The 25,693-nt window shown below is 42.3% G+C and overlaps 1 protein-coding gene and 1 non-coding gene across 3 annotated transcripts; one reads left to right on the forward strand and one right to left on the reverse strand.

Moving 5' to 3' along the window:
• Positions 1–9,112: 9,112 nt before the first annotated feature.
• On the reverse strand, positions 9,113–9,180 carry MIR146B (microRNA mir-146b). The gene has a single exon (NR_034978.1). It is a non-coding gene; the product is annotated as a microRNA mir-146b (primary transcript).
• Positions 9,181–16,079: 6,899 nt separating this feature from the next.
• On the forward strand, positions 16,080–25,667 carry CUEDC2 (CUE domain containing 2). 2 transcript variants are annotated; one of them, XM_056804731.1, is made up of 9 exons: positions 16,080–16,234; positions 19,434–19,521; positions 19,737–19,880; positions 20,114–20,175; positions 20,292–20,434; positions 20,862–21,041; positions 21,266–21,327; positions 21,526–21,586; positions 25,088–25,667. In XM_056804731.1, exons 2-9 carry the CDS (start codon positions 19,448–19,450, stop codon positions 25,232–25,234), a joined length of 873 nt encoding a protein of 290 aa, XP_056660709.1. In that variant the 5' UTR covers positions 16,080–16,234; positions 19,434–19,447; the 3' UTR covers positions 25,235–25,667. The 2 variants fall into 2 exon arrangements, with proteins under 2 accessions (XP_056660709.1, XP_056660713.1); XM_056804735.1 differs by lacking the exon at positions 16,080–16,234 and adding an exon at positions 18,069–18,283.
• Positions 25,668–25,693: the final 26 nt, after the last annotated feature.

Here is a 25,693-nt window from a genome sequence, read left to right on the forward strand (position 1 = left end):
CAGAAGAGTGGTAAGGGTTAGGCAATGGGGGTTAAGTGACTTGCCCAAGGTCACACAGCTAGGAAGTGTCTGTGGTCACATTTGAACCTAGGACCTCCTGTCTCTGGGCCTGACTTTCAATCCACTGAGCCACCCAGCTGTCCCCTACCCCAAGCTTTTAATGCAATTCCAAGGATTAGACTCCCCATGAAAAGCAAACATTTTGGGGCTACTGACCAAGCAATTCTTTCCTATCAGTTGTGCATTGTTTGAATAACTCACTATAAGAGATGAGGTCCTCATCTTTTGGAATTTCCTTGGCAAAAATACTGGAGTGAATCACCATTTCCTTCTCCAGCTTAATTTACAGGTGAGGAAACTAAGGCAAACATTAAGAGACTTGCCCAGGGTCACCCCACTAGTAAGCACCTGGGATCAGATTTGAACTCAAGAAAATGAGTTTTTCTGACTCTAGGCTCAACACTCTATCTAATCTGTCACCTAGATTCCCTTCCTTTGGCTAGAAAACTAGATTCTAGGATCCTGCAGCCTAAGAAAGTCCTCTTTTTGGGCAAGAAAACTGGATTCCAGGACTTAGAGACTTGGAGTTACTCATGAAGCAAGCTTAAAAGCTGGTCCCACCCAGGAATGAACCTATCTTTGATTAAGCTAGCTTTTGGTGTCATATTTGCCTGGCAAATTAAATACTCCTTCCCCTAACATAGTTCTATGGAGGAAGCTAGTGTTCAGGAATGAGGTCTGTAAATTCCCCTCTCAGGCCATGTGGCCAATCACATGTCTATTTCTGCTGTATTTTGCATACACACTTGATCATTGACCCAGTTACTGCTATTTCCTGGGCTGGGAAAATCTATTCTCAGGTTTCTAGTCTCTGAACTCTACACAGAGATCTATAGGTGAGCACATATACTCCCATGTGCTTCTTCTCAAGGTTACCTTTCCACAGAGGAGACCCTATGTATGCTCAGGATTCCCTCCCTGCCTCCAGAACACAAGTTCTCTTTGCTACTTTCTGGACTGTCTTTTGAACAGGGAACAAATGTTTAAAAAATGGGTAAGCGAGCCTGTTTGCTAACTTTTATTGGCCATTTGCTTTTGAGTCCAGTCAATCATCTCAGGGGCAGCCCAGTCCCTGGAAACCTCTATCTTCCCAGTCAATGGCTATGGCCACATGCCCTCAGCTACCCCAAGGGCTCACTAATCCCACAAAAATTCATCAAAGCCTTATACTTGAAGACCTCTGATGAAGAGCAGCCTACTATCTCCCAAGACACCTGAATCCTCTTTTAGAGGATCCAGTCATTTCCTTAGGATAAATTCTGCTTCTGTCACTTCTTCCTAGTGTGTCTAGTTCTGCCCTTTGGAATCAAGCAGAAGAAATCCAGCTATTCCTCCAGCTGACAACCCACTCTGTATCAGTGATGGCAAACCTTTTAGAGATGGAGTACCATGCCCACCCTTACCCCACACAGGGGAGAGAGAAAGTGCTCCCATTGGGCTGCTAGACAGGTGAAGTAAGGAATGTCCTCAATAAGGGTAGAGAGGGGGAAGGGAGTGGCCCAGAAACTCTGCTCCCCTCCATTTTTGCCACCTGTGAGCTGCCCACCTTACCCCCTGTGCACTCCCATTGGGCTGCTGGGAAGAGGGATAGGGGATATGAAAAAAATGACATCAGGCATGGTGGAGGCACATTAGGGAGGGGAGCACCTCTGCCAGAGTCCCTTTGCCTTTCTAGTAAAGAACTCTGGGGTAGGGGAGGGCAGCCGCATTCCCACAAAAAGCATTCTGCATCCCATCTTTGGTACCCATGCCATAGGTTCACTATCACTGTCAAAATCCTGTTCTCTAGATCTTCTCTGGGTGAAAAATTCTCATTAGATTGCAAACCTCCTGAAGGCAGGGGCTGTCTTTTGTCTCTTTTTTTTTTTAACCTAACAGGCACTTAATAAATGTTTATTGATATTGATAGTCTCCACCAATTATAGAGTATAACTAAGACTCTTTGTTACCCTTATTGCCCTCCTCTGGATATTCTCAAACTTATCCATGTCCTCAAAATGTGGCATCTAAAGTTGAATAGTCTACTGTGGATATGGTCTGACTAGGGCAGATTACTGTGGACCTATCACATGCATTAGATTTGGGGCCACCATATCATAATGTTGTCTCATATTAAGTTTGCAACTTAAGGGTTTGTCAAATGTTTGGAGCTAGAGATACTGAGTATTCTTTCTAAAATGTTTTTATTAAAATATATATTTTTAAATAACACCAAACTTTCCCCCAATAACCCTCCTTTTTCCCTTCCAGAGAGTCTTCCCATATAACATATACATACATGCACATATATGTATATATAAATATATAAAGACAAAAAAGGAAAACCAATCAAAACATCAAAAAAATCTGAAAATACATTCAATAAACATACTCATGGACCTCCTATTTCTTCAAAGGAATAGGATAATGGTGTCTTTTCATGTCTCTTCTTTCAAGACATAACTAAAGACATTTTTGAGCTAGCTACCTAGCAGCTCCAAGAATCACCAGTCAGTTCCACCAGATCCAAAGATGTGAGAAAGATTATTTGATCCAGCCACTTCTCTTCCCTACTCCTGCTATACTGGGAGAAGGAGAAAACAGGACTGAGCTAAGTTAGAAATGGAAAGGGAAGCCAATCAGGTACTTCTGGAGGTAAGAGAAGGCCCAGGGTTTTCCTTTCTTTTGTCCATAAAGAGAATCTAGAGCCCAGAATCCCCCAAGGTAGGCATCTAGACCTTCCAGCACCATCATTTTGCCTTTGAAACAAACACTTGCTAGCTAGTTACTTATTGACTTACTATCCCAAGCCCATAGAGCCATGATGGCAAACCTATGGTATGTGTGCCAAAAATGGCACACAGAGACCTCTCCATGGGCACATGTGCCATCCTGCCAGAGTTAGTTACTAGAAAGGCAGACTTGAGCCTGGAGCAGAGCTGCTCCCTTCCCCCTCTCCACCGAGCCTCCATGCTGCCCCTCTGCCCAGCAGCCCAGTAGAAGCCCATACTCCCTCCTCTGAGTGGAGTGCTCAGGTCACCCCTTCCCTTTCTCCCTCCCCTGTGTGGGGGAAGGGGCATGGCACTTGTTATATGGGGGTGGGGCATTATACAAGATCTCTAAAAGGTTCACCATCACTTCCATAGAGAATCTATCTTTTCCCTTGAGGTAGTGTTGCTCCTTTTTCCTTTAACCATAGATAAATAGTATGGAGACCAGTGATTCTGCACTGTGTTTTCTTTCCCTTTGGAGATCTTTTGAGATGTAGCCTGGGATGATTTTCATAGCTGTACTGGAAGAAAAAGAATGAAGGAAAATCAGAGAGAGGGAGTGCTGCTTTGAATTCTTAAGATTCAGTGGGAGGTATAGATGTGAGTGGGAAGATTACTAGGAACTGGGGGAGAAAGCATTACCACAGCCAAGCTAGAGTGGAAAGCAGATTCATCTGTGTGGTTGAAAACAGGAGACATCTAAAGATATCTGGGACATGGGAGAAATGGGAAGTATGGAAAGTATGTAGCATATAGAAAAACAGGTTTTAAAAGTGTTAGCAATCTGATCTGGAGTTATGAGAGATGGAACATATTCCATGTGTACTTTCACTGATTTCTGTTTTGCTGTTAAATTGGATAAATGGGTTTCTTTTTAAATTGCTATACATATTTCATTGTGAAGCTGGTATTTGGTGGGAAAAGATCAAGCCATGGACACAAAGATTGGGATTGTAATTCCCCCACTTAATGAAAGTGATCAGAAATAAGATTGAATCTGAAAATCATATCCCCTAAACTAACAATATTTAAAAGGATAGATATAAATATAGCCTAATACTCCATTTCTTTGAGAAAAGCAGAATGGTCAAGTTTCTGGCCCCAACTTCCTGCTTTCCCTTCTGGCAGGAATTAAATTCACCCTTGAAGAAGAGGTAGGGGAAGGAAGAAGCTAGAGATGTCTATTCTGCCTCCATTTGAGTCACACAATGACATTCCCATGCTATAAATTGTGGGATGACCCATCAATAGATGAAAAGTAGCCCAGTAGATTTTTTTTCTCTCTCTTTTAATTTGTTGGTAAGTCCTTTCTGTGTCCTTAGTGACTACCTCTGAGGAAATACCATATACCGAAACTTCCAGGTTCCCCAGGTGGGGGTAATGAATTAGAGAATGAGAAGTCCCCAAAATATACCTGGATCTTTTATGTCCAGAGGCAACTCCAGACAGAAAGATTACATAAACCTTGCATCTACTTTGTTTAATTATCCCTTCCACTTAATGCCCTAATAAAGTCTTATTTTATCCTCACCTGTCTCATTTGGTTTAAGAGAAGGTAAGAACTAGGGGAAAGATGAGGAGCTCAAGGTCCTGAGAGGGATTTGTGGCAGCTAAAACGGAGAAGTTGCCATTGCAGGGGATATGAGTCTCAGGCCTATTTGATTTTTTAAAATGTATTTTTTAAATATTTTTTTCATGTTTATGTGATTCATTTTCTTTCCCTCTTCTTTTCCCTTCCCCCTCCCAGAGTTAGGTCTATTTGAGAGTAAGGAAACCCCCAAAGAAAAGGGTGTGACAGTCAGTAATGATACTATTCCTTAACTTCTGAGAAATCCTGGGTGGGAAAATATAGTCTCAGAAAAGTTTAGTAACTCATTTCATAGAATGTTAATATTAGAAGAGACCTTTAGAAATCATCTATTCAATCTCTCTTTATTACAAACCTAGTCAACCCTTTTTTCCTTTTACTACATTACCTCATTAGATTCTGCTGGCTCCCAACCCCATAGTTTATTTAATCACCTAATCTAATCCTTTCATTTTAGAGAGGAGAAAACTGAGGCCTAAAGGGGAAAGCGAATTATTCAAAGCCACAAAACTTCTTGTATTAACAACAATAACAACTGGCATTTATAGTGGTTTTAAGGTTTGTAAAGGGCCTCTACAAATGTTTTCTTGAATGATCCTCACAACAAGCCCAGTTGACCAGTGCACTCAGGGTCCAGGAGGAGCAAGACGGTGCTGAGGTCAGCTCTCACCAGTTTGTATGAGTCCATCTTTCAATTTTTAGGTGTGAGTGTTTATACCAATCTGAGATTCCTACAAATCCTGATTGGATTTATGGTTCTGTCAATGGACTTTACTTGAGAAAGTGTTAATAATGTACACTAAACTTAAAAGTGTGTACATATATTTTTCCCCACAGAGCCATTTAAAAACATTTTTTGCAAACTTCTGAGGCTGAGACATATATTTTTGGATATGACTAATGCAGCAATTTGTTTGGTTTGGTTACATATGTTTGTTATAAGGTCTTGTTGGTTTGTTTTTTCAATGGTGGGAAGGGAGAGAAAATAAATGTTTTAATGGAAAAATTTTTAATTAAAAACCCCAACAACCCTATGAAGAAGCTGTTAAGACAGAGAGGTTAAATAACTTGCCCAGGGTTTAATTCACCTCACTGACTCTTAGAGGTCCTAAAGGTGTTCTTTGTTTGTTGTTGTTTTTTTTTTAATTTCAGGTCTAGTAATCTTTCCACCACTCTGTATCTAATGCTAGGACATTTTTAATAAGTCACTACATTTACCTTTCAGCCCCAGGTAATAATAATAACAATAAATGCTACTATTAAGTAGCTAGCATTTAAATAATGTCTACTGTGTTTTGGGCATCTTACAATTATGTCCTCATTTGATCCTCACAACAATCCTATGAAGCAGATGCTAGTATTATCTCCATTTTACATTTATGGAAACTGAGGCAAACAGAGGTTAAGCAACTTGCTCAGAATCCTGCAACTAGTAAGTGCTGGGACTGAATTTGATTCAGGTCTTGCTGACTCTAGGCCTGGAACTCTACTTTGCTACCAAACTGTCTAGGTCTAGTTTATAGAATCAATATATTTATTGATCTATATTTAAACCAGAGGGCTTTAACCTTTTCAGTATTATGGACCCCTTTGCAGGCTATGGAAGTCTATGGACTCCTCAGAATAATGTTTTTAAATACATAAAGGAGAATATATGAGATTACAAAGGAAACCAATTGTAGCTGAGCAGCAGCTATAAAATGTTCTTGCATGGGTTGACCACCTGAAAGGGAAGCTGGGGACTGAGTTGAATAGCAAAAATAGAAAAAGAGAAAGCACACGTAGGAGAATATATACCAGAGAAAACAGGATGAAGGTGCAGTTAGGTGGCACAGTGGATAGAGTGCCCAGCCTAAATTCAGGAAGACTAGTTCAAGTCTGGCCTCATACACTAGCTGTTGTGACCTTAGACAAGTCACTTAACTCTGTTTGCCTCAGTGTCCTCATCTGTAAAATGATCTGGAGAAGGAAATGGAAAATTGCTCCAGTATCTTTGCCAAGAAAACCCTAAATTGAGTCAGAAAGAATCAGATGTGACTGAGCAATAACAACAACTAGTTATCCCATTGGCATTGGGGTTAACTCATCTCAACCTAGACTTTTTACCTTTATATTAAATTTTTATTTTATTTTCCCCCAATTAGATGTAAAAACCATTTCCAACATTTTCCAAGTAATATTGTGTCTCAAATTCTCTCCCTCTTTCCCTCTACCCCATCTCCTCACCCCTGATAAGGTAGTAAGCAATCTCATATAATTTTACATGTGCAATCATGTAAAAGATTTTCCCATATTAATCCTTTTGGGGAAGGAAGATCAACTAGAAAAAAATTAAGAAAGAAAATGAAAAAAGTTTGCTTTGGTCTAGATTCAGATTCAGTTCTTTTACTCTGGAATCAGATGACTTTTTTTTTTTATTATTATGAGACCATTGGGATAGTTTCCAAACATTGTATTGCTGAGAAAAGCTGTTGTTTACAGTTGTTCATCATACAGTGTTCCTTTTCACTCAAGAAGTTTCTTAAAGTCTCTAGTGTAGCAAACCAGGTTAGGGACATGATGGAGACTCATATCTCATATCTTTCCACTGTCTTTTTCTGCTACCACCTGAAGTGGGGTTGGTATCCCAAAGTGCCCAAAGTGACTGTAGTCACAAATCTTTCAGAGACTCAAGTTTGGAGAAAATAGAACCTCTCCTCTCCTGCTCTTAACAACTCTACTCCTCCCCTTACAAGGGGCATTGACCTCCACCCATAGCAATAGGCTTTGGGCCAGGGGTACAGATGTGACATCTGGCTCTCACAGATCTCTCAGTAAAGATTACACAGAAGAGAAAACTAAAGCACATTTCCTCTCTCAACAATGCCCCTATTCTGGGATTCAGCCATACCTCCTACGAAACTTCCATCACTTTCCATTAAACATTTTAAATAGGTAAACTATATAGAAAAAAAAAATTTTTTAATTCATGCTTTCTGCCTTAATAACAACTCTAAGACAGAAACGTAAGGGTTACAATAGAATTGCTTTTAGGCTCTGGGATCGGGGAGGGAAAGAACATAAATCATGTAACCATGGAAAACTAGTCTAAATTAATTAATTAAAGAATAAATTAAAAAAAAATAAAAGATATGTCTATCACAAGTACTCTTAAAGTAAGTGTTGGGCAAAACAGGATTAAGTGACTTGCCCAAGGTCACACAACTAGGAAGTATCTGAGATCAAATTTGAACCCAGGTCTTCCCGACTCCAGACCTGGGATTCTATGCCACCTAGCTGCTCCTTATGTTAAAATTTAATGCTGTACAACATATGACCCGATACTGATGCAACAAGCTAGGGGACTATTTCTCCCTTACTATATAGCTCTCTGTCCCTCTTTTTTCCTTCTGTGTCAAATTTCTATAATCTTAATGGGTGAGCAGTCTTAAATATGCGAATACTGACTACTGAATCAGTAACAGGAGTTACTAATCTGAGCTACTATAATAAGATGCAGGTGTGTAAAACTAGCCATTCAAATAACCAAGCAGATGACTATTTGGGCTTGTAATCTGCCTATTACTAGTTATAAACTCACAAGTGAGATAAAGTCCTTGCAATATCTAAGAGTGTTATGGGAATAATTGGACAGTGTTGTGATAGTTGTTGAAACCAAAGTGGAAATCTATTATTCAGTGAGGTTAAGGTTAAATTGGTTATCTTAGAGAAGAGTGACTTAAGGTCTATCTTGTGTTACCTCAAGGAGACATCCAGTTGTACTTGGATTGGTTGTTTAATAGGGGAGTAAGTCTTGTATACAGAGCATGCTTTGAAATACAAACAAATTGCACATGGGTTTAAAAGGGATTTGAAAGAAGATTTGAGAACAGTGATCTAGGGGGTAAAATATCCAGTTCATTTGAGCATGGTTATAAACAACTCATTTGATACAATACTTACTCTATTTAGATACCCCTCCATGGCCCTTTGTTAAAATAAGCACCAACTAGCTGTGTGACCCTGGGCAAGTCACTTGACCCCCATTGCCTAGCTCTTACCACTCTTCTGCCTTGGAGCCAATACACAGTATTGACTCCAAGACGGAAGGTAAGGGTTAAAAAAAAAAATAAGCACCAACTGGGTGAATCCATTTGTGTGACTTACAAAGGGTGTTGTTATTAGATCCTTAGCAGCAGCATCTCATTCGCCTCAGGGAGAAAGGAGAGTTTTGAGTTTTTATATGAGAACTGAGAGTTTTCATGCTCTTGGCAATCAAAGATGATGATGGTTCTATAGATCTATTTGATGCTTTTTCATTAATACTCGCTTGAGCAAGTACATCAGGAAAACATCTTTTAATAAAACAAATTTTGAAAGTAATAGATGTGGAAGAGTATCACAAATTAAATATCTTGGGTTCTGTTCCTAGAAGGGCAGAAAAGTGTATATAGGAAGATTGTTTCAAGATAAGATATTCAACTAGAATTTTTATTTACTATTTTCTGGTGTTTTTTTTTAAAGCACATTTACACTGTTTTAATCTTCTTTTCCTTCCATTAATGTTATTTTTTATTGCCAGGTTTACAAACTTTGTGAAGTTGACCCAGAGCCTTGGAGATGGCTGCTAAATATATCCATAGGTGAATATTACCCAAATAGATCACATGCCATACACAGTACAGTGCCTTTGCTTCCCTGGGCATCCAGGCTCCACTAGATCGAGGTCACCGGACTCCAGAACTGACTTCCTAGGGCATTTGCATGAGCTCACAGCCTATGGAATTCAGTTCTCAGAGCCAGATGCCAGGTGTGGGCACAAGCAGGGGCATCACATTTGGGTACTAAACAGTGGTTTAAAAAATGGCATGAGGGTAGACATAAACAGGAACAGATGACACTAATCTTGGGCCAGGTGGGGTGTAGCAGGGGTATGCTTCTGGGTGCCCTGAAAAAAGAACTGTATATAAGACATACTTTTTAAACTTAATCTAAACTATTAACATTTTCTCAAGTTTAGACAATCAACAAGATATTAAAATTAGGCCCCGATTGGTATAATTTGTTGCTTTCTGTGGTATAAATGCTCACATTGAAAATTTGGAGCCCAGAGGAGTTGGCTCCATCCTTCATGCCCCGGGTTGTGACCTTCGGGCAAGTTAAGTGTGAGGATCAGAATTCAATTCCAGCTGCTCTGATTTTGCCTTTCCAGAGACTTGCTTGAACCTGCTCCTTATTCTAACTTCCTCTCCTAAATAAAATCCCTTCAGAGGGAGTCTAGAATGAGACTCCTTTGAACTGAAGAGGGTAACCTGATGAAGAATGATGAGAAGGAGAGGGTCTATACTTGTAAAACAGGAGATTTCACAGATGACTCTGCACCCCTATTATAGTTTGCTTCCCTGTCTAGTATCCAGCAGCATTCCACCTTTCCTTTTAGTTTTGTGGTCATCTCCTTTTTTTTCTCTGGAAGAGCAGAGAAGAGTTTTTACCTGTTCACTAGCTTCTGACCTGAATTAACTAATCCCCCTCTCAGGAGTAGGAATGTGAAACCCAAAGGGTTCCTGGCTCCATTCCTACCCCCCCCCCCAACATTTTCAATGTTCTCTTCTATCTGGCTCCTAGCATCTTAGGGTTTACTTCCTCTACCTAGAAAAGTCTTCAACTTGGCTAGAGTGCTCTTGCTAGGGATTTGCTTTAGAATAGGGAATTCTTTTAAAAAAATATGTATTTATTTATTACCAATTACATGTTATAACAAAATTTCACAAAAATTTTCCTAAATTATATCATTGAACTTATCTCCCTCTCTCCCTTCCCTTCCCCCTTTCACTGCTGGCAAGCCATTTGATCTGGGTTATATGTGTATTATCACATGAAACATATTTCCATATTGTTCATTTTTGTAAGTGAATAATCTTATAAAACCAAAACCTGAAAATATAAATCTAAATAAACAAGTGATAAAAATCATATATTTCATCTGTATTCTGGCTCCAACCGTTCTTTCTCTGAAGGTAGATAGCATTCTTTATCATAAGTCCCTCAGAATTGTCCTGGATCATTGTATTGTTGATAATAGCTAAGCCTATCACAGTTGATCATTCCCCAGTATTGCAATAACTATGTATAATATTCCTCGGTTCTACTTTTTCACTCTACATCAGTTCATAGGAGTCTTTCTAGTTCTTTCTAAAATCATCCTGTTACAGTATTTCATCAACATCATATATCACGATTTAGAACTAGGAATTCTTAATTTTTTAAATCATGCACCCCTTTTTAGTCTGGAGAAACTTATGAACCCCTTCTCAGAATAATGCTTTTAAATATCTAAAATAAAATATGTGAGAATACAAATGAAACCAATTATTTTTAAATGATTATTAAACATTTTTTTTATACAGCAAGTCCACAAACCCCAGGTTAAAAATCCTTCCTCTAAGTACTGTCTCTGGAAAAATGTGTGTGAAGAAAAAGAAATGATTTCCCCCCTCCCCAGAAAGATACACATAATGAAATCTATGTCTGACGCCTCATGGAGAGCAGAGGATGGTGGTAGGCAGGTCTTTGACTGACTAAGATCCTAGATCATGTAGGAGTTGGACCTCTTCTCTACTCTGCCTGCTTTTAGCCCCAGCAAGGAGAGGAACTGAGAAAGAGGGTGGAAAAGAGAGGGGAAAGAAGAGGAGAATCAGAGATGAATAGGGGAGGTCAGAGGAAAGGAGGCAATGGAAGACCTTGGATTTGATTACCAGTTTTGCTTTTGAGTGGGGAATGACTTAATAGTTTTATAAATCACTTTATCTCCCTGGGACTCAGTTTCCTTAACAGTAAAAATAATAGTTTGGACTAGCTGATCTCTAAAGTCCCATCCAGAGTCCAGGATTCTATTAAGATAGGAAGGGGAGTGGAGAGAAGAGAGACAGAGATGGGGGGAGGGAGAAAGAGAGGAGGGGGGAGAGTAAGCAAGAGAGAGCAACAGAGAGATTTCAGAGAAAGATACTTTCACTTTCCAGGGCTATTCCAGGGGATGGAGCAGGGGAGGGCCCTCATTCTGGGGAAGGAGCCAATTCTGCCCAGCAGGAAGTGCTGCAACCCCTTTTCTTAGGAAGTTGGGGGGGGACAATGGCTCCTTCTGTCACCCCTTAAGGCCCCCAAAAGCTAAATTCAGCAGGACATGGGGGGTGGACGAAGTATCCTGCCTTTTCCAGTGGCACTCACCCAGGCCTTCCTCCTCTCTCAGTCTCCTCTTCGCCAGGCACTGAGCCCTGGCTCACCGAGGGCTTCTTAAATAGGAACCCTCACTCCACCCCCAGCCCTCTGTATGCCTGCCCCAGCCTGCTCTTCTGAGAAAGGAGGAAAGTGTGGGAGGCAAGGGCTTTCTGCCTGACGAATCCTCCCTGACCCCAGACCAGGGCAAGGATACAAATTCCCATTGGGAATCTCCCCTCCTCTCCCCCTTAGCTGGGACCCCAGTCAGATGTGGTCCTCCTAGGGGTGGGAGAATGGGGAATGTATGCATGTGAATCTGTAACAAACTTTTCCAACCTTCCTCAAAGTGAAGGAAGTCTGACCCACGTCTTTCTCCCTATAATTCAAACCTCAGCTTAAGGTAGAGAGTACCCACTGCCCCACCACCTCTTCCCCTAAAGAGAAGGCATCATTCAATTAGGTGGAAAGTACAATAGACTAGAAAACCAGGGGTTTGAATTTTAGTCCCAGCTCAGTCACTAGATATGTGACCTCGGGCAAATCACTACCCCCTTTCTGGTCCTTTTGTTCCCTGTAAACTGAGATAATCAAAATAACTCACATAAATACTTCCCAGTTATGTGACCCTGGGCAAGTCACTTAACCCCCATTGCCTAGCCCTTACTGCTCTTCTGCCTAGGGACCAAGACACAGTATTGACTCTACAATAAAGGCAGGCATTTAAAAAAAAATAACTGACATATAAAAATTGTTTTTTTTTAATCCTTATTTTCTGCTCTAGTAACAACTCTAAGATGGAAGGGCACGGGCTAAGTAAATGGGGTTAAATGACTTCCCCAGGGTCCCACCGAAAGGAAATAAATGTCAGAGGCTAGATTGGGAGCCAGGTCCACCCAACTCCAGGCTTGGAACTCTATCCACACTGAGCCACCTAGCTGCTTCTTAGAAACTTTTTAGGTCATTCTTGACAATAGGCCCATGAAAGTAACTTTGCTACCTATTTCAGAGCTTGGCCCTGAAAATCAAATTTTAAAAATGGATGGGAAAGTGACTATAAATGACATGTTTAGGTGAGCAATGATCATTCTTATTGTGAATGGAAGGCCTAGCATCTGGGGATGCTGTGGAGATAAGGACAGGAGCCTCTGTGGCCACCCAAGCTCCATCCAGCTGCTCAGCTGAAGGGTGGGAGGAGTAGACAACTACATGCCTGATATCCTTCAGTCTTTACAGGGGGAGATATGGAGGCTAATATTCCCATTTTGGGGGAGAAAAAACTGAGGCCATATGTGTGTGTTTGTGGCAGTGGTTCAAGGAAAGAGTGGTTTGTTATCAAAAAATGGAAAGGAGTTAGGTGTCTAGGCCAGTATGCTCAAGGAAGACCCCAACACTTGAGGGGGAAGGGGAAGGGAGAGGCTCCAGGGCCAGAGGTTCCTTCTGGTATCTGTGAGATCTATTTTCCAGCTCCATCCCCTGAAAGAATAGGACAGTCCCCAGTCCCATCTTCTAGCCCCAAGATCAGGAATCTTTCTCCCCGGGCTTGTTCTAAGAGGGTCTTTAATAAGAGGTGGTTTTAAGGATATCCACAGGAGAGGCCACCTCTGCTTTAGGATTTGGGATGGGGGGGGGGCATCATCCCCTCCACCTTCCCTAACAATCCACTAACTGGGAAGTTTTTTGTTTTTTAAATTCCTAACCCCTATTCTTCCAGCTCAGCAGAATGGGGTGGGGGTAGAAGGAAAGTGAAGGATGAGAAGATAAAGGGGGTTGGTGGGGGTGGGAACCCATGGGGCCATCTGGAGAGGAAATGGGAAAGTTCTCGGAATGTGAGAGGCTTTGTCATTAGAGATTGTGCAATGAAGAGGCCATTTGAGGGACTATGGGGGTGTGACTGGAGGGCTGGGGTAGATCTTTGGAGGCCAGCTTGGGGGAAGGGGTGGGTAAAGATGGTGGGGACAGACAGACAAAAGGTAGGGTTGGGTCCCTATTTCCTTCACAGGGCCCCTGTCTTGGCTGAGGTTCAAAGCTGGCAGTTCCTTTTTTAACCCTTGCATCGTTCTCCGTGGGCGGTTTCCCTGTTTTATGGAGCAAAATGATGCTGGAGCCCCAGGCTGGCATGGAGCCCTGGAGACAGGAATACTGACTACATTAAGTCTGGGTATGGGGAAGGGAAGAGGTGCTAGATGGGATCTAGAGCAGGGAAGAGGGGCTTAGTTTGAGGAATACCCCTCTTGGGTTCAGTGGCTCCTTTCCCTGCCCATAATCCTCTGTGGGACTCAAGTTTACTCATCTATGAGAGAATGGTGCTTTTTGGCTCTACCTGTCTCCTGTTGGCATGGGAAAGGAACTGACCCTTTTGCTTGGGGAGATCTCAAAGAACATACTTGAGAAAGCTGACTTTTTTCCCTCTCTATGTACTATCTTTTGACTTTAGTGGTTTTTCATCTGTCAGTCAATAAACTGACTAAAGCTCCTGCTGTGTGCCAGGCACTATGCTAAGCACTGGTTTTAGAAAGGCAAACAGTAGCTCTAGTACTCTAATGAACCCCCTATTACTCTCCCATTGGCCAACCTTGCTTCTTAATGAGTTAATGAAGTCAGTGGACTGCGGTGAGGGGCAAGCTCACAGTCCACTAGCGGGAAAGCTGAGCCAACAGGAGGTAAAAGAGGAAACTCTTACATCCCCTTTGAGTCATTGTATAGGGTTTCCTGGTCCTCTCACATTGACAGTCACCAGAGTTCCAGCTTCCAAAGTCCATCCAGCAAAGGTTTCTCTATTCTAATATTTAAGGATTAGGAGTTTAGCCTCCTCAGGGCCTTAAGGGATCCCCAAGCAGGTTGATACCTGGGGGTGGGCCCAAACACCCAAACCCTCAACTGGCCATAGCCCTGGCAACAATGCCAGTGGTGGGAAAGCTCATAATTCAAGTCCAGTCATTAAAGCCCCAAGGACTGAGAAATCCAGGCATCCCAGATCCCAGTCTTTAGAAGCAGGGAAAGAACTGGTGCCTTTCCAGTAGAGAAAGGGGAAAAGGAAACAGATATTTCTTCCCTTCCCCTCTGACATCTACCTGGCTTTGAAGAGGTTAACCCAAGGGAAGCTAGCCTGGAAGGACTGAAGGAGAGGATGGAAATCTAACACTGGGCATCTTGTTGGCAGCGAACCTAAAAACCTAACCAAAACCTTAAAAAAAACGTTTTTAGAAAAAATTTTATTATCCGCTTGGCAGAGTAGAGAGCCACAAAAAGGCATGGCTGGCTCTCTCCACCCCCAATCTCTAGAAGTTTCAGTTATGTTTTACAAAACAGGGTACCAGCTGAGTGGCCTGCAATATGCAGTTTCCCAAATGGTCAGGAAAGGATAAATATTCTATAGAATTTGAGTGGACACCAAAATGCAAACTATTGGGCAAACCCAAAACACAAACTTTATTTTACTTTCCTTTAAAAAAATTATTTAAAAAATATTTTCCCATGTTTACATGATTCAACAAAACCCAAGCTTTGAGAGAGGTTCCAATTGTTCCTTACATCCCTGGCTCCCCTGGAGGGGGTCTGGAGTCAGCCTGACCTACAGAAACCCCAAGTTAAACAATATCTAGCCCATAAGGCTAGATTGGAACAATATGAATAAATAATATTTTTCCCACACCCTCTAGTCTCTGACTCCAGACCACCAAGCTATGATGGATAGTTTTAAGACTGCAGGATTTGGAAGCTGGAACACTAAAAAATAATCTACCACAACCCCTCAATTTGATTAAAAACTGAGGGAAATAGAGGCTCAAAGAGGTTATAAAGGAGAATGGAGATGGAAGAGAACTCTAGAGGTCATGGAATCTAGCCCTCTTATTTTACACAACAACAACAACAACAAAACTAGGACCCAGGGAGGTTCGTGAAGTGATTTGCTCCAGATCCTACAGGTGACATATTAGAAAAGAGATGTAGGTTTTAGAAGGTAGGATTTGAAACTAAAACCTGTACTTTTTGACCACTGAACTAAGACTTAATCAAGTTCACAGAACTAATAAGAAGCTGAGGCAGGATCTGAACGAGGTTTTCCCTCGGTTTTCTTATCTGTAAAATGAGAACTTGAAGACACGATGTTTTTACAAGAATGATGACATACAATCAATGTTTGTTGAACTGCATTTGGTTAGACTGTGAGGTACCTTCAAGCTCTGACGACTCCTTTAAATACAAAGAGGTAGGGAGGTGGAGGTGAGGAGCAAAGGCTAGGGATGGAGGCAGGTTGGACAAGCTGAATGGGCTTAAAGTTCTAAAACCTGGGCTCTAATATCAGATTTTTTATTAACTTCCCGTGACCCTGAGTCACTTAATGGCTCTCTGGGCCTCGGTTTCCCTATCTGTAAAATGGAAGTTGATCTCTGGGGAACCTCCTGGCTCTGGCTGAATCTGTCTACCCTTGTTAAAGGAAAGGGGTCGCACTAGGTAACCAACTCTGACACCATGACGTCAAACGCAAGGGAAGCCCCCCACGCCCCCTTTCCCTTATCAAAGATGGCGGACGCGGAGCCGCTCTAGGCCATTGTGCGCTTCTCTCGGTGGTGCGGGCGGGAACTGCGCTACTGCGCGGGACGAGCCGCCACCTGCGCCAGCGCCAGCGCCGGGAGAGCAGGTGACCCCCCCCAAACCCTCCCCCCACCCCGCCCCGCCCCCTAACCTGTGGGGCCAGGCCCGGCCCGGATCAGTGACCCAGAGACCGCCCTGCGGGAGGAGGCGGGAGTCCAATCCTACCCCGGCGGCCCGCTAGCCTGCGCAGGGCATCTGCGACCGCGCCCTCCGCTTGCCTGGGCCCGGGCTGGGGGGAGGTCCATGGCAAGCCCCCTACTCTGCGCGAGCGCGGCCTGGGGCCCGGCTAGCCCTGTCACTTTTTTCATCTACTCTCCCCCCAGGGCGCCCAGGGCATTCTTCCGCCCCTCCCCCCACCTGTGCCCATCCTCGTGTCTCTAGGGCCCCATTTCTAGCCTCCTCCCTGTCTCCATTCTCCGTCCCCTAATCGCTTGGGCCTCAGTTTCCTCATCTGTAAAATGGGGGTAATAGCGCTGACCTCACAAGGTTGTGGTGAGCATCAAACAAGATAACTTATATAAAATAATTTGCAAACCTTAAAATGCTTTATGAATTCTAGCTATTATTATATATTATGTAAAGATAAACATTCCTGTCACCCTCTTCAACCTCATCTCCATCTTCATTCTTATAAAGTTGTTGTGAGGGTCAAATAAGACAACTTGTATAAAGCAGTTGGCAAAACTTAAAGCGTTAGATTACTTCTAGCTGATTGCATTATATAGTGCATACGTATTATCATAAAAATTATAGTCCCTCATCCTCATCCCTATTCCCAATGTGTATCTCCATCTCCCCTTGTCCCCATCCATCACCAGTGGCAGTCTGTGTGCTGGTTTACTGTGTGGGAAAGCCTGGGATTTGGCTCTGGGGAGTTCAGCCTGGCTGAGTAGATGAGAATCAGCTCCCAGAATAGACCAGAAAGACCATGTATGATCCAGAGCTAGAGTGGGGGGGGGCAAAGTCTGACGTGGGACATGATGCTAAAAGGAAGTCCCGGGAGTCAATAGTCTGGATGATCATGATCAAGAAAGGCTTTCTGGGAGAGGCTGGCTGACCTGGAACCTGGATGGGAAGGGAGAAGGGGGAAAAAAAAAACTTTATGGCAGATTTTGAAGAGGCCACCTGGTTTGCAATCAATTCACATTAAGAAAACTTTCTTTTTCTTAGGACTTACTCCTTTTTAGGCCCTCTGCTGGGTAATTTGGGGAAAATCTCTGAGCTGATCATTTATAAGGCTTACTAGTTAACTTCACAGGATTATGAGAATAATATGTGCTTTATATATATTTGATCTTCACAACTCTGTGAAGTATTACAGCTATTAATAGCTCCTTTTTACAGATGGGAAAATTGAGGCTTGGGAAGATTTACTTGACTTATTCATAGGCTTACAGCTAATAAATATGAAAATCAAAATTTTAGTCTGTCTCACCATGCCTTAGGTCTTTCACTCTACTATGCTAATATCATAGTTTATATAGCTCACTCTATAGTGTAGTGATTTTCAAGTGATTCCCTTTAGAGGGTACAGTGAGCCTTTTTAATGTAGAAACATTTTGAGGATACCCCTTCACATACACACATAAAAACAGCTGTATTTGCTTATTAGCAAAATACATGAGGATATAGTGAGAAAATACTGCGAATTCAGTAAGGACTCTTATAGATTAGCATGGTGTTTTGTTATTCTTAATTGCATTGATGTAAATTTGGAGAATATATATTATATATTCAGCATATAATCTTTTTATGCTTATTTATGTATTCAGACCTTTATAAAAAACTCCTACAACTGCTAGAGATCCTTAACTGTAAACAGGTTTAGAACCAGTGGATTAATGAGTCTTCCTTCCTTCCTTTTTTTTTCCATAGCCAGTAATTATTTATTAAAGGGACCTATCCCCCTTCAACAAATTGGATCCCAAATCTTCCTCACAGACTGAGATCCCTACTTTCTCCAGAATACAGTTTATATACTCTTCAGGGCCCAACCCAATCTTTCTGTGCCTGGATAGTCCAAGGAACCTTAGTACAAAGGATGGTATTACATTGTTGGATTCCAAAGCCCTAAGTCATGTTGCAACAAAACAAGGTGGGCACATAGCAACCAGCCCTTTTTCCCATCTACATGGTATCACTCCCAGCAACACAGAAGGAATAAGCCTAGGACAGGATTTGAACCCAGATCTTGACTTCATAGGCAGCACTCTTTCCATTATGCCACATTTCATCATATTTTCATTGCTTTGCAATGAATGTGCAGATAGATTGTGTCTCCTCAACCAAACTGTAAGGTTTAGAACTAATTTATTTTTTTTTTAGTCTCAGAAAACTGTAGCTGATCACTAAGGCTGGTTAGGGAGTATCTTAGTGAAGACTTCCTCGTTGACAAACTGCTATTAGTTACTTGCCACAGGAATCAGCATGGTGACTGAGTGACAGATTTGTTGTGCATGGATTCCCTGATGTTTTCTTCTTTGTCTCTTCCTCCACTAGAGACTAGGTCTAAGAAAAGGGCATTTGGCTCAATCCAGGCTTTAGCTGAAGGATCCCTCTAGAGTAGAGAGAAGAGACATTCAAAAGTCAGAGGCCCAGACTAGTGAGATGGGTGGAGGAATACTATGATGGTGAAGGAGTTTGTGAAAGAACTTTCCCAATCCATCCCATCCTCTCCCTTCCAGAAAAGCCCCTTTGTCTGGATGGGCAGGTGGGTGGCTCTGGGATTCTGGTGTGGGTGGGTCTGTGACTTTGAGTCCTCCCCCGATGGGGGCCAGACAATGGGGATGCTTGTGATCAGGCTGTCTAGCCAGATGGGTTTTGAAGGGCTGGGATTCCACCAGCTCAGAAGCATCTGACCCTGGGGCCTCTGGGATTCTAGCCAGGAGGGGGGTCCCTCCTGAGGGCTGGTCTTGGGGAAGGGCCCAGAACCCCTCAGATTTCTTTTCCCCTGAGACTGAACTTCCTCCTCTGTTCATCCCTGAGGAAAAGGAAAAAGGTAGGAGAACTTTAGAGATCCTGGATGGAGCAGGGGACCCAATCTCCAGGGGAGCAAGGACTGGGGGGTTGAGACCTTGGAGAGAGCAAGACTTGGCAAAGTCATCTAGCTGAGAGATAATTTAATGAAAGGGCTTAGGAAAAGGCTGGCAGTGACCCCCTCCACCCTGCATCAAGACAGTGAGGGTAGGCAGGAACGAGGTTGGAGAAGCCTGATGGGGGACCTCATATCTTGTTTGTTCCTTCAGAAAAAGAGAGAGCAATGGAGCTTGAGAGAATCATTCGAGATACACTAATCAGCTTTGCCCAATCTCATGTCCCAGATGCTGATCTAAGGTACGTGCTGGCTCTTTTAACTACCTGGAGATTGTTCTCCTGCACAGGGAGGCGTCTTCTGTGCTTAGTGCTGCCTTTTTGAGTTCTACATTGGCCTCTCTCTGCTCCTTTATTTTTGTTCAATCAGTCTCAGGCATTTGGGGACCAGAGCTGGAGGCAAGCATGTGGAGCTGTTCTCCCACAAGACTCTACTCCTTCCCTTCTCTCCTTTACAGTGGCTTGGATGAAGTTGTCTTCTCCTACATAATTGGGGTCCTAGAGGACCTGGGTTCTCCAGGGGCATCAGATGAGAGCTTTGACATGGAAGCTTTTGCAGAAATGATGGATGCCTATGTGCCTGGCTTTGCCAAGATCCCCAGGTATGCCCTTGTATCCCCCTCCCCAATCCTTGATCCAGTTCTTTCCTTTTGAATTCCATATCTTCCCTGGGTATGCTGGGGCTATTGTGTCTACTTGTCTTAGGATGGGAGCAGGTGGGTTTGAGGGAACAAATCTAGAGGGATAGTCAAATGAGAACTCTGGGGTTCACTGGGATGGGGTCTGAGTGGAGGACAGAGTGCCTCCCTGACCCCTGGCCCCACTTCCTTCTTAGTGGTACAGTTTGTGACATGATGTTTGACCTCTCAAGCCAGCTCAGTGATGCTCGGAACAAGGGTGAGTTCTGGATTGAACAGAATCAAGGGAATGGGTTTTAGAGCACTTATCTGGGACCTGGAACTCCCCCACCATCCCTTTGACTGATCAAAAACCATGTACTCTGTCCCTTTAAGAGAATGTGTGTCCTGAGAGCCAAGAGGACAATGCTCCTGCTTCTCCAGAACTTCTCCAGAGCCTGGAGGAAGGTACCCAAGAGATCAGGAAGTCTCAAGCACATACCTCTGCTCCACTCCTGGGGGGAGGCAAAAAGACTGAGGTATGGGGTGGGCAGAAGCAGGTAAAGAGCAATGAGAATTAGAACTGATGGTGAAAAGAGGAGGGGGTTTTTGATTGGGCACTCAAGTACAGCCTAAAGAGGGAGGTGGGCTCAGGGAAAGTCTCGATTCAAATCCCAACTGTAACATTTATTGATTGTGAGACCTCGGATAAGGGAAGAAAGCTTTATGAACCTCAGATATAATACTCGTAAAAGCTACCACACTTGGGAGTTATTGCTGGTACCTGGAGATAGCAACATTCCATATTGGTATTAAACACCTACTATGTGCCAAGTGCTCTCTGCATATTAAGTAATGGGGGTGGTGTGGATGGAACAAGAGCCCCTAGGCTTCTGGGTGTATATGGGGTTGAGGAGAGAGTATGTGACTAGCTCCTGAACCTCATTACTTGGTCCTGTCTTGCAGGAAGTTTCTGAGACTGATGAGCTCCAGGCTGGGATACAGCTGCTCCTGGAAATGTTCCCATCCTGCACACTGGGGAGGGCACAGCGGGCATTGGCTATGGCACGGGGGGACCTGGAAGAAGCTGTTCAAATCATGGTAGAGGAGAAAGTGGAACCCCAAGCCTTAGGCAACAGTTCAAAGGTATATGCCACAGCCTCCCCTCACCCCAATACTGGCCAAAAATGGTTCCCTAGACTACTGATCAGGGCTTCCTTCCCTCATCGGCTTGTGGTGGAATGGGACCTGAAGTAAATGGGGAGAGATGGGTATGGACTTAGGGCAAAGTATAGGTAATTCCAAGGGAACCCTAAGGTCAATGGAGACATAGGCTCAGATCTACTGCCTCATTCTGCTTTTCCCTCCAGGACACATCAAGGTCACAGGGAGCCCCCAAGAAGGAAGAACTGAAATCCTTCATCCTACAAAAGTGAGTTTAGGGGAGAAGGAAGATGGAGATAATTAGACTGAGTAAAGAAGCCCTACAGGGTTTATCTAAGCAGCCAGTTAGAACCTCCTTCCCAAAAGTCTTCTTTGGAGCTCCTGGTTTACCCCAAATGCCTCTGACCTTCCCCATAGTCCATGGTATATCTCAAGAGGTACACTAACTAGGGTTCCATCATGGCAGGTACATGATGGTGGACAGTGAAGAAGATCAGAAAACTCATCGGCCTGTGGCCCCAAAGGAGGTGAGTAGGTTGGGGGTGATGGATAGTAAGGACACCCTTTTCTTTGTCAAGTTCTCCTGTTCATCCCCTTCTTGAATTCCTTTTTTTTTTAAATTTTAAACATTATTTTATTTGGTCATTTCCAAACATTATTCACTGGAAACAAAGATCATTTTCTTTTCCTCTCCTCCCCCCTCCCACCACCTTTCCCTCTCCCATAGCCGACGCACGATTCCACTGGTTATCACATGTGTTCTTGACTCGAACCCATTTCCCTGTTGGAATTTGCATTAGAGTGTTCATTTAGAGTCTCTTCTCAGTCATATCCCCTCCACCCCTGTAGTCAAGCAGTTGCTTTTCCTCCGTGTTTTTTCTCCCACAGTTTATCCTCTGCTTGTGGATAGTATTTTTTAGATCCCTGCAGATTGTTCAAGGACATTGCATTGACACTAATGGAAAAGTCCATCACCTTCGATTGTACCACAGTGTATCAGTCTCTGTGTACAATGTTTTTCTGGTTCTGCTCCTTTCGTTCTGCATCACTTCCTGGAGGTTGTTCCAGTCTCCATGGAATTCCTCCACTTTATTATTCCTTTTAGCACAATAGTATTCCATCACCAACATATACCACAATTTGTTCAGCCATTCCCCTATTGAAGGGCATCCCCTCATTTTCCAATTTTTGGCCACCACAAAGAGTGCAGCTATGAATATTCTTGTACAAGTCTTTTTCCTTATTATCTCTTTGGGGTACAAACCCAGCAGTGCTATGGCTGGATCAAAGGGCAGACAGTGTTTTATCACCCTTTGGACATAGTTCCAAATTGCCCTCCAGAATGGCTGGATCAATTCACAACTCCACCAGCAATGCATTAATGTCCCCACTTTGCCTGCCACATCCCCTCCAGCATTCATTACTTTCCATAGCTGTCATGTTAGCCAATCTGCTAGGTGTGAGGTGATACCTCAGAGTTGTTTTGATTTGCATCTCTCTGATTATAAGAGATGTAGAACACTTCTTCATGTGCTTATTAATAGTTTTGATTTCTTTGGCTGAGAACTGCCTATCCATGTCCCTTGCCCATTTGTCAATTGGTGAATGGCTTGATTTTTTGTACAATTGATTTAGTTCTTTGTAAATTTGAGTAATTAAACCTTTGTCAGAGGTTTTTATGAAGATTGTTTCCCAATTTGTTGCTACCCTTCTGATTTTGGTTACATTGGTTTTGTTTGTACAAAAGCTTTTTAATTTGATGTAATCCAGATTATTTATTTTGCATTTTGTAACTCTTTCTAATTCTTGCTTGGTTTTGAAGTCTTTCCCTTCCCAAAGGTCTGACATGTGTGCTATTCTGTGTTCGCCTAATTTTCTTATAGTTTCCTTCTTTATGTTCAAGTCATTCACCCATTTTGAATTTATCTTGGTGTAGGGTGTGAGGTGTTGATCCAAACCTAATCTCTCCCACACTGTCCTCCAATTTTCCCAGCAGTTTTTATGAAATAGTGGATTTTTGTCCCAAAAGCTGGGATCTTTGGGTTTGTCATATACTGTCTTGCTGAGGTCACTTACCCCAAGTCTATTCCACTGATCCTCCTTTCTGTCTCTTAGCCAGTACCAAATTGTTTTGATGACTGCTGCTTTATAATATAGTCTGAGATCTGGGACTGCAAGACCCCCTTCCTTTGTATTTTTCATCATGTCATCTGCAAAGAGCAATAACTTGGTCTCCTCCTTGCCTATTTTAATGCCTTCAATTTCTTTTTCTTCTCTAATTGCTACTGCTAGTGTTTCTAATACAATGTCAAATAATAGAGGTGATAATGGGCATCCTTGTTTCACTCTTGATCTTAATGGGAATGGATTTAGTTTATCCCCATTGCAGATGATATTAGTTGATGGTTTTAGATATATACTGTTTATTATTTTTAGGAATGACCCTTCTATTCCTATGCTTTCTAGTGTTTTTAGTAGGAATGGGTGTTGTATTTTATCAAAGGCTTTTTCTGCATCTATTGAGATAATCATGTGGTTCTTGTTGGTTTGCTTGTTGATGTGGTCAATTATGTGGATAGTTTTCCTAATATTGAACCAGCCCTGCATCCCTGGTATAAATCCTACTTGATCATGGTGGATGACCCTTCTGATCACTTGCTGGAGTCTTTTTGCTAGTATCCTATTTAAGATTTTTGCATCTATATTCATTAGGGAGATTGGTCTATAATTTTCTTTCTCTGTTTTTGGCCTGCCTGGCTTTGGAATTAGTACCATGTTTGTGTCATAAAAGGAGTTTGGTAGAACTCCCTCTTTGCTTATTATGTCAAATAGTTTGTATAGTATTGGAGTTAGCTGTTCTTTGAATGTTTGATAGAATTCACTGGCGAATCCGTCAGGCCCTGGGGATTTTTTCTTAGGAAGTTCTTTGATGGCCTGTTGGATTTCTTTTTCTGATATGGGATTATTTAAGAAAACTATTTCTTCTTCTGTTAGTCTAGGCAATTTATATTTTTGTAAATATTCATCCATATCACCTAGGTTGGTATATTTATTGCCATATAGTTGGGCAAAGTAGTTTTTAATGGTTGCCTTAATTTCCTCTTCATTGGAGGTGCTGTCCCCCTTTTCATCCTTGATGCTGTTAATTTGCCTTTCTTCTTTCCTTTTTTTTAATTAGATTAACCAGTACTTTGTCTATTTTGTCTGTTTTTTCAAAGTACCAGCTTCTAGTCTTGTTTATTAGCTCAATAGTTCTGTCACTTTCTATTTTATTAATTTCTCCCTTAATTTTTAGGATCTCTAGTTTGGTTTTCTTCTTGGGGTTTTTAATTTGTTTGTTCTCAAGTTTTTTGATTTGCATTTCCAATTCCTTGATCTCTGTCCTCCCTAATTTGTTAATATATGCACTCAGGGATATGAATTTTCCTCTAAGTACTGCCTTGGCTGCATCCCATAAGGTTTGAAAGGATGTCTCGCCGTTGTCATTTTCTTCAATGAAATTATTAATTGTTTCTATGATTTCTTCTCTAACTATCTGATTTTGGAGTATCATATTATTTAATTTCCAATTAATTTTTGATTTGGCTCTCCATGTACTCTTGCCGATCAATATTTTTATTGCCTTGTGATCTGAAAAGGCTGCATTTATTATTTCTGCTTTTCTGCATTTGAGTGCCATGTTTCTATGACCTAGTGTATGATCTATTTTTGTGAATGTGCCATGTGGTGCTGAAAAGGTGTATTCCTTTTTGTCCCTATTTATTTTTCTCCATATGTCTATTAACTCTAATTTTTCTAAGATTTCATTCACCTCTTTTACCTCTTTCTTGTTTATTTTTTGGTTTGATTTATCTAAATTTGATAGTGGTTGGTTTAAGTCTCCCACTAATATGGTTTTACTGTCTATTTCCTCCTTCAATTCTCCTAGTTTCTCTATTAAAAATTTGGATGCTATACCATTTGGTGCATACATGTTGATTAGTGATATTTCCTCATTGTCTATACTCCCCTTCTTGAATTCTTAACAGGCTCCTAAGAAGCTGATCAGGTATATTGACAACCAGGTGGTGAGTACCAAGGGTGAGCGTTACAAAGACATTCGGAAGCCAGAACCTGAAGGGATGAAGTCCACTTACATCAGCCTCAAACCAGCCCGGAAGTACAAGTTCCACTGAGTGCCTCCACCCTGGGGAAACTGAGGACTGTGGGATAGGAGAGTCTGAAGGAGTTTGGGATTAATGGCCCCAAAAGCCAAAATGAAATGGCTGGGGTAGTTTGTCACCAGGGTCTTCTTGGTTGGAGGTTTGTGAAGCCTGTTCTTCCAAAGCCAAGCTTAGTTTCAAAGTCTCCTGAAGCTTCTTCATTTAAGTAAAGTGGTGGGAGTGAAGCACGAGAACTAATTCTTTGCCTCTAAGGATATGGGTACAGAATGTAGTAGCTAATGAAAGAAATGGCTATATCTTTTCTTAGCCCAAATCAGGTGTACTTTATGCTACTCTCACCAACCACTTATTCCTCATCAACTGAGAGAAGATCCTTATCTGATTTCCCTCACCCTTCCCAACCCATCCAGGCCTGAAGAATAAATATTGGTATTGGCCCTTGTTACTCCTTGTCTGTCCCATCTTCCCCCA

Source organism: Monodelphis domestica, chromosome 1 (assembly GCF_027887165.1).
Source record: "Monodelphis domestica isolate mMonDom1 chromosome 1, mMonDom1.pri, whole genome shotgun sequence".
In the NCBI taxonomy this organism is placed as follows: Eukaryota; Metazoa; Chordata; class Mammalia; order Didelphimorphia; family Didelphidae; genus Monodelphis; species Monodelphis domestica.

Excerpts from the sequence above, each read along its gene's own strand:
- CUEDC2 (XM_056804731.1), top strand. The coding sequence starts at position 19,448 with ATGGAGCTTGAGAGAATCATTCGAGATACACTAATCAGCTTTGCCCAA. Across the intron at positions 19,522-19,736 it reads GTCCCAGATGCTGATCTAAG|TGGCTTGGATGAAGTTGTCT; the intron begins GTACGTGCTGGC and ends TCTCCTTTACAG. Across the intron at positions 20,435-20,861 it reads GGGGAGGCAAAAAGACTGAG|GAAGTTTCTGAGACTGATGA; the intron begins GTATGGGGTGGG and ends CCTGTCTTGCAG.